Raw genomic sequence first — 11,748 nt, forward strand, 5'->3', positions numbered from 1 at the left:
GCCATCAAAATCCTCAAAGAGAAAGCAGGCAAAAACCTCTTTGACCTTGGCCACAGCAGCTTCTTACTCAGCATGTCTCTGGAGGCAAGGGAGACAAAAGCAAAAATGAACTACTGGGACCTCATCAAAATAAAAGTTTCTGCACAACAAAGGAAACAATCAGCAAAACTAACAGGCAACCCACGGAATGGGAGAAGATATTTGCAAACGACATATCAGATAAAGGGTTAGTATCCAAAATCTATAAAGAACTTATCAAACTCAACACCCCCAAAACAAATAATCCAGTGAAGAAATGGGCAAAAGGCATGAACAGACACTTCTCCAAAGAAGACATCTGGGAAATACGAATCAAAACCACCATGAGATACCACCTCACACCTATCAGAATGGCTAACATTAACGACTCAGGCAAAAACAGATGTTGGCGAGGATGTGGAGAAAGAGGATCTCTTTTGCACTGCTGGTGGGAATGCAAACTGGTGCAGCCACTCTGGAAAACAGTATGGAGGTTCCTCAACAAATTAAAAGTAGAACTACTCCACGACCCAGCAATTGCACTACTAGGTATTTACCCAAGGGATACAGGTGGGCTGTTTCGAAGGGACATATGCACCCTAACGTTTATATATATGTATATATATACACACACACACATATATCCACAATGGAGTATTACTCGGCAATCAAAAAGAATGGAATCTTGCCATTTGCAACTATGTGGATGGAACTAGAGGGTATTATGCTAAGCAAAACTAGCAAGTCAGAGAAAGACAAATATTACATGACTTCACTCATATGAGGACTTTAAGATACAAAACAGATGAACATAATGGAAGGGAAGAAAAATATGAAAACAGGGAGGGGGACAAAAACATAAGAGACTCATAAATATGGAGAACAAAGAGAGAACAAAGAGAGGGTTAGTGGAGGGGTTGAGGGAGGGGGGATGGGCTAAATGGGCAAGGGACATTAAGGAATCTACTCCTGAAATCATTGTTACACTATCTGCTAACTAACTTGGATTAAATAAAAAAAATAAATTAAATAAAAATTGTTTTTTAAAAAAGAGCCCATCTGTGACCCACTGGTAAATGCAACCTCTTTCTAAACCTTTCTAAATCTCTTACCCACTGGTAAATGTCAGTGGATCTCACCGTGAAAAATGAGAAATAGAAGAAAGCTTACCACTTCTCAAATCCTATTAGAAAAAACAACTGTTGTATATTGTATTTTTCCATGGAGGAGTCAGCTCACATATTAACATATGAATTCTTTTTCTTGTGAAGACGCCATGGAAGCATTCATTTGACTAACAACACCCTAATATTGCATTTTTACAATGAAAAAAAATGCACATATGGTGTAAAGCGTACAAAGTACATGTACGTGATAAAACATGGTTATAGGGGCGCCTGGGTGGCTCGGTTGGTTGAGCGTCCAGCTTCGCATACTTTGGGGTCGAGCCCCATGTCGGCCTCTGTGCTGACAGCTCAGAGCCTGGAGCCTGCATCCGATTCTGTGTCTCCCTCTCCTGCCCCTCCCCTGCTCGTGCTTTGTCTCTCTCTCGCTCCCTCAAAAATAAGTAAACATTAAAAAAATAGTTATAGAGCAAACATCCACATATCAAAATCTTGAGTCAAGAAATAGAACCCTGTTACTACTAAGAAGGCTCTTCTATGCCTTTTCTTGACCACGAACATTTTTCCACCCTACAGATGATTATTATGCCGATTTTTCAAGTAATCTTTTCATTTATTTTTCTTGCAGTTTCATTACCTATGTAGACATCCCTATATGATACAGTTTTATTTCGCATCTTTCTGAATTTTTATATGAATGAAATCTTACTGTAAGTGTAACTTTTTTTTAAAAGTTTTTATTTATTTTTGAGACAGAGAGAAACAGAGCATGAACGGGGGAGGGTCACAGAAAGAGGGAGACACAGTATCTGAAACAGGCTCCAAGCTCTGAGCTGTCAGCACAGAGCCCGACACGGGGCTCGAACTCACGGACTGTGAGATCATGACCTGAGCCGAAGTCGGACACTCAACCGACCAAACCACCCAGGCGCCCCTAAGTGTAACTTTTTTACTCAATATTATGGAAGAGTTTGGGTAGGTAGCTTCCAAGAAGGTCCAATGTTTTCCACCTCTTGGAGTTCATGGTCTCATGTAATTCCCACCCCTCAAGTAAACTGCGTATCAACAGGAGATGACAACATCAAGTGATTGAGTTACAAAAGATTGTGACTTTCATCTTAATGCCAACTCTTTCTCTCTCTCACTGGCTTTGATGAAGCCAGGTCCTACGTGCAAGATCCTTGCAGCAAAGAACTGAGCATAGTCTCCATTCAACAACCAGCAAGGAAGCGAGGGCCTCCCTCCTATGGCCCTTAAGGATCTGAATCCTGCCACATAAATGTAGTTGGAAGTAGAGTCTTCCCCAGGCGAGACCTCAGATGAGACCCCAGTGCTAGCCAGCACCTTGAGTGCAGCCATGTGAAACCCTATGAAATGGAGAGTCTGGGTGGGCCACACCTGGATTTGGATCCTCAGAAATAGAGAAAATAAATGTCACTATAAGCTGCTATATGTGGGGGTAATGTTACATAACAGTAGGTAACCAGTATAGATTTATCTAGGACCACATCACACAGAGGTGAGAAGGGAGGCATCAAAAGGTGCCAAGAAATAGAAATGCTAAAATGGATATAGTCATAAGGTCACAAAGCCAATCAGCCATTCCCTAGGAGGGTCTGGGGCACTCTCTTTAACATGCTATTAGGGAATCATCAAGTACCGGTGTCAGCAGCATCTTGGGAGAGGAGTGCCTATGGTCTAATGTTAGAGGTTGTGGTAGGGAATACTGTGACCAAACTGTGGTCCCTAGGAAGAATGGGGATGGTCATACCTCTGAATGACTGAGTCATGTGCAGGACTTAATTGTAGGAAGTAATGTGGGTATAATTATGTGATTGCCAACAAGGTTGGAATGACAAAGGGGGCAGAATGATATGTGACCCTCAGGGATCTATCATTATGGTAATAAAGCATGATGTCCCTCATATAGGATATAGGTAGCCAACTCAGATACACCTTTATAGAAGAGTGTGTGTGTGTGTGTGTGTGTGTGTGTGTGTGTGTGTAGGTGTGTGCATGCAATTAAAGGAACAAGAATAAAAGAACAAAGGCTGAGACCATGAACCAATGGAAAGTCATGATCCCTGGCAGAGTTTGCAGAGTCAGGCTATTAGTAGACCTAGAAACCATTAACCTAGAAATGAAGAGGCCAGTCATCTAGAATGAAGGGCTGCACAGGTATATAGCATAGAATATCTTTCATCCTTTCTCAAGGAATCTATGGCCATTGGTTCAGCAGAAACAGGAATACTCATGTGTTTGCAGGCTGTCGGAGGAGATCTGAGCTGAACTCACTACTGGATATGTACAATCATTCATGGTTCCTATTTAAACACCTTGATCTAATGTCAGAGTTAAAGGAGAAGGTTCCTCACTACCTTCATCACAGTGATCCACTGGGGGGAATTTGTGCCACCTTCTGCCATAATCGTAGGCTGTGAACATCTAGAGGTCTCGGCTGTAAGACAGGAAAGCTACCTGGAAGGGACATGGTAAAGTTCTGTGTGGAATTAACCTCCGGCTGCCACCTTATCCTTTGGACTTCTAGTGCCTAGACATAGGAGCTATAGGAGCCACAAGGAATATGTTTAGCATATTACATGTTTAGGTGATCTACAGGGACATTCATGGTATTCCTATTCCCGACATTCACTGCAGATGGACAAGTAGTTGTAGTCTGAAGAGGACACAGGAACCATGGGTTCAGAACTCTCAGTAATGGAGACCATGGTCACTATACCAGGCAAGTCAGCTAAAGGAGCGCAGAAGCTGCCCACTAACTCTCATCTTCTAGGTTTTGATAGAAACTGTGGCAAACGACCTGGAGCAAGGTTACTGAGAGAAATGCATAGATATGGGCAGAACCAGGAGTAGGTATACGATAACCCATTCTGATTCTCTTTGCCATACATGCCCTCATCCACAAGGTAGTGCGAGTGTGGGCTACGTGTGGTTCACACTGATCACGCACTATCTGCAGGTAACTGTCTCAGGCTCTGGGGTGGGGGCCACCTGGAGTTCTTCCTCCATCCTTTCCACTCACCAAAGGATGTTGACAGGTAGTGATAGGTGACGTAGGAGCACAAAGGCCCAACCGCTTTTTCCACTAAGATGAGCAAGTCCGTGGCCCAGTACACACCCCTCATGTGTGGGTCAGAATACAGGGGTGAGTTGAACTGAAAACACCCTTTGTCTTAGCTTCTTTTACTGCCCTGTGCTGACTCCGCTTTACACTGGGTCTCCTGAGAGCACCTCCTTCCTTCTGCAGTACTTATGCAGGAATACCCGTTGTCGGCTCTGGTGTTTTGAATGCAACGTGAGAATCACAGTTTGGTGCGGTCCGCCTCAAGCATAGCCTCCTTGAGAGAGACACTTCCTAACATGGTGAGCTGTTTTATTCGTGGGAGTGTCTGCGGTCCCTCGGGATACATGATCTTTCAGGAATTGGACACAGGAAGTCTAAAACCAAGTGTGCACAAACTGTGAGAAGCAACAGCATCCTATGAAAAGATTCAGTGGTTCAGCGGAGAATAAGGTCAAGAGCCCACGGTGTCACCCAGTGACCGTTCATATCATAGGGAAATGTTTGAAGGCACTGTTACTGAGACTTGGAACACTGGTGTCAGGTCGACCTCAGGGTCGGAGCTCAAAACAGAGGCTTGAGACCAAGTAGATTGTCTGGGAGGTGGTCCCAAGTAGTGCTCTAGGGATACTGTGAAGTGATCCAGGGAAGGGTAGAAACCAATCCAGGTTGATTTCAACAGCAGGTGAGTCCTGTGGGCATGGGGGGTTCGTTCAGTGCTACTGAGGCCCTCTGGTCTCACATGTCCCACTCGAGGGGATAGAGGCTAGAGCACTTATCCTCCAACTACTGGCCACCGTTTGAATGCTTCTCCCAGGCACGTGCCTTCCCTATTGTGTCCTTTGCGATCTGCTCCTTCATGTGGACTGAGCCCTCCGCAGAGAGTTCCAGGCGCTTGCTGTAAGCCACCATCCTACACTGTTAGTGTGGGAAGGACTGAGGTGATAGAAGTGAAAATCCTGAAATGGCCTGCTATGATCTCCTCGTTGTGCAGAGAATTAGAAGACCTGGCAGCTAAGGGTGACCATTCACGAAGGAAAAAAGAATGAGACACGATTCTTTATATTTAATGCCTGGGAAGTTAAGATTTATTTGCTATATAGAAACATCTCCATACAGAACATCTGGCAGTAACAGATACATCAGTTGGGATGATATGTTATCGTATATCAGGGAAAATACAACCTTTGTACTGACTTGGGATGGACATCATAAGAAAGAGGTGGGAGGGAATTGGGCGGTGGGGTGGTATATTCCAAGGCCAACCAGTTGAAAAATCACCGGGAACTGAGGTTTTACAGTTGGCCTCACATGATTCAGCTCCCAGTTGGACGACATGAAGGAGATTGGCTGATGAAAACAGCAGGGTGCAGGTCAGGGCACTGAGCAGCAGCAAGAGCCACTAGAGCAGGTTGGTGGGTGGTGGCAGGGGGTCTAGCAACAGCTGGGGCGGCAGCAGCTGGACACACAGCAGGTGGGGCGGCAGCAGGTGGTCCGGCAGCAGGTGGTCTGGCAGCAGGTGGGGCGGCAGCAAGGCTGGCAGCAGCTGGAGCCACAGCAATTAGAGCCACAGCAGCTGGAACCCCCACAGCAGGGGCGGCAGCAGCTGGACACACAGCAGGTGGGGCGGCAGCAGGTGGTCCGGCAGCAGGTGGTCTGGCAGCAGGTGGGGCGGCAGCAAGGCTGGCAGCAGCTGGAGCCACAGCAGCTGGAACCCCCACAGCAGGGCCGGCAGCAGCTAGAGATGCAGCAGCTGGGGCGGCAGCAGCTGGAACCACAGCAGCTGGAACCACAGCAGCTGGGGCGGCAGCAAGTGGTCCTGCAGCAGGTGGTCTGGCAGCAGGTGGGGCGGCAGCAAGGCTGGCAGCAGCTGGAGCCACAGCAGCTGGGGCGACAGCAGGTGGTCCTGCAGCAGGTGGTCTGGCAGCAGCTGGGGCGGCAACAAGTCTGCTGACCACAGCCCTGGTCAGAGCAGACGGAGCCACAACAGGAGTTGACCATGGTGTCAGAGGGTGGAGGTTCTGGGATGGTTTCCAGGAGAGTGAGGGGCTTGAGTCTGACGTCTCCTCGTGCCATGGCCTCTTATATACTGCCCGTCCATGGTGAGTTGTCAACACATCTTCCTTGTGTTTGTTTACCTAATATTAACTAATTACCAGATTACACAATAATGTTTGTGCATGTAATGGTTTAAACTTGTGGGAAACAAAATTTCTTTTCTGGATGTGATGAATTCTATCTGGTCTGTGTTTCCTCCTGACTCACACCCACTGGCATCTTCCTGACCACTTTCTCCTCATCTTCCTCCACCGTGGGCTGTCTTGTGATAGGTGGCATTTGCAATTACATTTCGTACTCTCCCTCCTGTATCCCCTAGCAGGTAGGATAAGGGCAGTCCTATTTTTGGTTGTGCATTTCTTCCAATGATCAGTGGCATGAGTAATGATCTGCATGTGACAAGAAGAAAAGGCCCTCTTTTGTGGGGCAGTTTTGAGCAAAGGGGACAGCTGTAGATTTATATGACGTTGCTGATTTCTAGCCCCTGGACTGGATTCTTTTGGATATTTCTACCTTGGATCACGTCCTCTACCCTACAACCGTGGCAGACAATTATCTGTATGGTTCCCATCACTGCCATGCTTCATAGTTCATGAAGTGTTAACCTTGGTGTCATGTATGTTTGTTTTTATTTCTCCCGATGCTCTTATCTTGTGGAAGACATTGCTTTATTTTTGTTTCTTATTCTTTTTTTAATATGAAATTTGTTGTCAAATTGGTTTCCATACAACACCCCGTGCTCATCCCAACAGGTGCCCTCCTCAATACCCATCATGAACCCACCCATCTCCCCCCCCCCCCCATCAACCCTCAGTTTGTTCTCAGTTTTTAAGAGTCTCTTAACTTTTGGCTCCCTCCCTCTCTAGCCTTTTTTTTTTTTTCCCTTCCCCTCCCCCATGGTCTTCTGGTAAGTTTCTCAGGATCCACATAAGAGTGAAAACATATGGTATCTGTCTTTGTAGGACTTATTTCACTTAGCATTACACTCTTTTCACTTAGCATAATACTCTCCAGTTCCATCCATGTTGCCACAAAAGGGCATATTTCATTCTTTCTCATTGCCACGTAGTATTCCATTGTGCATATAAACCATAATTTCTTTATCCTTTCATCGGTTGATGGACATTTAAAGGCTCTTTCCATAATTTGGCTATTGTTGAAAGTGCTGCTATAAACATTGGGGTACAAGTGCCCCTGTGCATCAGCACTCCTGTATCCCTTGGGTAAATTCCTAGCAGTGCTATTGCTGGGTCATAGGGTAGATCTATTTTAATTTTTTGAGGAACCTCCACACTGTTTTCCAGAGAGGCTGCACCAGTTTGCGTTCCCACCAACAGTGCAAGAGGGTTGCCGTTTCTCCACATCCTCACCAGCATCTATAGTTTCCTGATTTGTTCCTTTTTGCCACTCTGACTGGCGTGAGGTAGTATCTCAGTGCGGTTTTGATTGTGTTTCCCTCATGAGGAGCGACGTTGAGCATCTTTTCATGTGTCTGTTGGCCATCTGGGTGTCTTCTTTAGAGAAGTGTCTATTCATGTTTTCTGCCCATTTCTTCACTGGATTATTTGCTTTTCGGGTGTGGAGTTTGGTGAGCTCTTTATAGATTTTGGATACTAGCCCTTTGTCTGATAATGTCATTTGCAAATATCTTTTCCCATTCCGTTGGTTGCCTTTTAGTTTTGTTGATTGTTTCCTTTGCAGTGCAGAAGCTTTTTATCTTCATGAGGTCCCAATAGTTCATTTTTGCTTTTAATTCCCTTGCCTTTGGGGATGTGTCAAGTAAGAAATTTCTGCGGCTGAGGTCACAGAGGTGTTCTCCTGCTTTCTCCTCTAGGGTTTTGATGGTTTCCTGTCTCACATTCTGGTCCTTCATCCATTTTGAGTTTATTTTTGTGAATGGTGTAAGAAAGTGGTCTAGTTTCATCCTTCTGCATGTTGCTGTCAAGTTCTCCCAGCACCATTTGTTAAAGAGACTGTCTTTTTTCCGTTGGATATTCTTTCCTGCTTTGTCAAAGATTAGTTGGCCATACTTTTGTGGGTCCAATTCTGGGGTTTCTATTCTATTCCATTGGTCTATGTGTCTGTTTTTGTGCCAATACCGTGCTGTCTTGATGATTATAGCTTTGTAGTAGAGGCTAAAGTCTGGGATTGTGATGCCTCCCGCTTTGGTCGTCTTCTTCAAAATTACTTTGGCTATTCGGGGTCTTTTGTGGTTCCATACACCTTTTAGGATTGCTTGTTCTAGCTTCGAGAAGAATGCTGGTGCAATTTTGACTGGGATTCCATTGAATGTGTACATAGCTTTGGGTAGTATTGACATTTTAACAATATTTATTCTTTCAATCCATGAGCAAGGAATGTTTTTCCATTTCTTGATATCTTCTTCAATTTCCTTCGTAAGCTTTCTATAGTTTTCAGCATACAGATCTTTTACATGTTTGTTTAGGTTTATTCCTAGGTATCTTATGCTTCTTGGTGCAGTTGTGAATGGGATCAGTTTCTTTATTTGTCTTTCTGTTGCTTCATTATTAGTGTATAAGAATGCAACTGATTTCTGTACATTGAGTTTGTATCCTGCGACTTTGCTGAATTCATGTATCAGTTCTAGCAGACTTTTGGTGGAGTCTTTCGGGTTTTCCATGTATAATATCGTGTCATCTGCAAAAAGTGAAGGCTTGACTTCATCTTTGCCAATTTTGATGTTTGATGTTTCCTTTTGTTGTCTGATCGCTGATGCTAGCACTTCCAACACTATGTTAAGCAACAGTGGTGAGAGTGGACCTCCCTGTCGTGTTCCTGATCACAGGGGGAAAGCTCTCATTTTTTCCCCATTGAGGATGATGTTAGCTGTGGGCTTTTCATAGATGGCTTTTATGATGTTTAAGTATGTTGCTTTTATCCCGACTTTCTCGAGGGCTTTTAATTAAGAAAGGATGCTGAATTTTGTCAAATACTTTTTCTGCATCGATGGACAGGATCATAAGGTTCTTATCTTTTCTTTTATTAATGTGATGTATCACATTGATTGATTTGCAAATGTTAAATCAGCCCTGCAGCCCAGGAATGAATCCCACTTGATCATGGTGAATAATTCTTTTTATATGCTGTTGAATTCGATTTGCTGGTATCTTATTGACAATTTTTGTATCCATATTCATCGGGGATATTGGCCTGTAGTTTTCTTTTTTTTTTTTTTTTTGCTGGATCTCTGTCTGGTTTAGGAATCAAAGCAATGCTGGAAGTTTTCCTTCCCTTTCTATTTTTTGGAATAGGTTGAGAAGGACAGGTATTGTCTCTGCTTTGAATGTCTGGTAGAATTCCCCTGGGTAGGCATCTGGTCCTGGACTCTTATTTTTTGGGAGATTTTTGATAGCTGATTCAATTTCTTTGCTGGTTATGGGTCTGTTCAAGTTTTCTATTTCTTCCTGTTTGAGTTTGGGAAGTGTGTGGGTGCTTAGGAATTTGTCCATTTCCTCCAGGTTTTCCAGTGTGTTGGCAGGACGTAGTATTTTTCATAGTATTCCCTGATAATTGCTTGTATTTCTGAGGGATTGGTTGTAATAATTCCATTTTCATTCACAATTTTGTCTATTTGGATTATCTCCCTTTTCTTTTTGAGAAGCCTGGCTAGAGGTTTATCAATTTTGTTTATTTTTTCAAAAAACCAACTCTTGGTTTCATTGATCTGCTGTACAGTCTTTTTTAGATTCTGTATTGTTTATTTCTGCTGTGATCTTTATTATTTCTCTTCTTCTGCTGGGTTTGGGGTGTCTTTGCTGTTCTGCTTCTGTTTCCTTTAGGTGTGCTGTTAGAGTTTGTATTTGGGATTTTTCTTGTTTCTTGAGATAGGCCTGGATTGCAATGTATTTTCCTCTCAGGACTGCCTTCGCTGTATCCTAAAGCGTTTGGATTCTTGTATTTTGATTTTCATTTGTTTCCGTATAGTTTTTAATTTCTTCTCTGATTGCCTGGTTGACCCATTCATTCTTTAGTCAGGTGTTCTTTAACCCCCATGCTTTTGGAGGTTTTCCAGACTTTTTCCTGTGGTTGATTTCAAGCTTCATAGCATTGTGGTCTGAAAGTGTGCATGGTACGATCTCAATTATTTTATACTTATGAAGGGCTGTTTTGTGACCCAGTATGTGATCTATCTTGGAGAATGTTCCATGTGCATTCGAGAAGAAAGTATATTCTGTTGCTTTGGGATGCAGAGTTCTAAATATATCTGTTAAGTCCATCTGATCCAATGTATCATTCAGGGCCCTTGTTTCTTTATTGATCCTGTGTCTAGATGATCTCTCCGTTTCTGTAAGTGGAGTGTTAAAGTCCCCTGCAATGACCACATTCTTATCAATAAAGTTGCTTATGTTTGTGATTAATTGTTTTATATATTTGGGGGCTCCCATATTCAGTGCATAGACATTTATAATTGTTAGCTCCTCCTGATGGATAGACCCTGAAATTATTATATAATGCCCTTGTTTGTCTCTTGTTACGGCCTTTAATTTAAAGTCTAGTTTGTCTGATGTAAGTATGGCTACTCCAGCTTTCTTTTGACTTCCAGTAGCATGATAGGTAGTTCTCCATCCCCTCACTTTCAATCTGAAGATATCCTCAGGTCTAAAATGAGTCTCTTGTAGACAGCAAATAGATGGGTCTTGTTTTGTTTTGTATTGTCTTGTTTTGTTTTGTTGTTTTTATCCATTCTGATACCCTATGTCTTTTGGTTGGAGCATTTAGTCCATTGACATTTAGTGTTAATATAGAAAGATATGGGTTTAGAGTCATCGTGATGTCTGTAGGTTTCATGCTTGTAGCGATATCTCTGGTACTTTGTGGTCCTTGAACATTTCACTCACAGAATCCCCCTTAGGATCTCTTGTAGGGCTGGTTTAGTGGTGATGAATTCCTTCAGTTTTTGTTTGTTTGGGAAGACGTTTATTTCCCCTTCTATTCTGAATGACAGACTTGCCGGATAAAGGATTCTCGGCTGCATATTTTTTCTGTTCCTCACATTGAAGATTTCCTACCATTCCTTTCTGGCCTGCCAAGTTTCAGTAGATAGGTCTGTCACTAGTCTTACCGGTCTCCCTTTATATGTTAGAGCGTGTTTATCCCTAGCTGCTTTCAGAATTTTCTCTTTCTCCTTGTATTTTGCCAGTTTCACTATGATATGTCGTGCAGAAGATCGATTCAAGTTACGTCTGAAGTGAGTTCTCTGTGCCTCTTGGATTTCAGTGCCTTTTTCCTTCTCCAGATCAGGGAGGTTCTCAGCTATGATTTCTTCAAGTACACCTTCAGCCCCTTTCTGTCTGTCTTCCTCTTCTGGTATTCCTAGTATACGGATATTGTTGCGTTTTATTGCATCACTTAGTTCTCTAATTCTCCCCTCACACTCCTGGATTTTTTTATCTCTTTTTCTCAGCTTCCTCGTTTTCCATAATTTTATCTTCTAATTCACCTGTT

At 43.3% G+C, this 11,748-nt stretch overlaps 1 protein-coding gene across 2 annotated transcripts; it reads right to left on the reverse strand.

Moving 5' to 3' along the window:
- Window positions 1-5,536: 5,536 nt before the first annotated feature.
- On the reverse strand, window positions 5,537-7,537 carry LOC122207082 (keratin-associated protein 4-2-like). 2 transcript variants are annotated; one of them, XM_042916842.1, is made up of 2 exons: window positions 7,530-7,537; window positions 5,537-6,094 (listed from the first exon to the last, which is right to left on the reverse strand). In XM_042916842.1, the coding sequence occupies exons 1-2, from the start codon at window positions 7,535-7,537 to the stop codon at window positions 5,659-5,661; spliced, it is 444 nt and encodes a 147-aa protein (XP_042772776.1). In that variant the 3' UTR covers window positions 5,537-5,658. The 2 variants fall into 2 exon arrangements, with proteins under 2 accessions (XP_042772776.1, XP_042772775.1); XM_042916841.1 differs by lacking the exon at window positions 7,530-7,537 and having other exon boundaries at window positions 5,537-6,311.
- Between the last annotated feature and the right edge of the window lie 4,211 nt (window positions 7,538-11,748).

Source organism: Panthera leo, chromosome E1, assembly GCF_018350215.1.
Source record: "Panthera leo isolate Ple1 chromosome E1, P.leo_Ple1_pat1.1, whole genome shotgun sequence".
Taxonomy (NCBI): Eukaryota; Metazoa; Chordata; class Mammalia; order Carnivora; family Felidae; genus Panthera; species Panthera leo.

Bases quoted from the DNA above. Each gene is read 5' to 3' on its own strand.
- LOC122207082 (XM_042916841.1), bottom strand. From the start codon at position 6,300: ATGGCACGAGGAGACGTCAGACTCAAGCCCCTCACTCTCCTGGAAACC.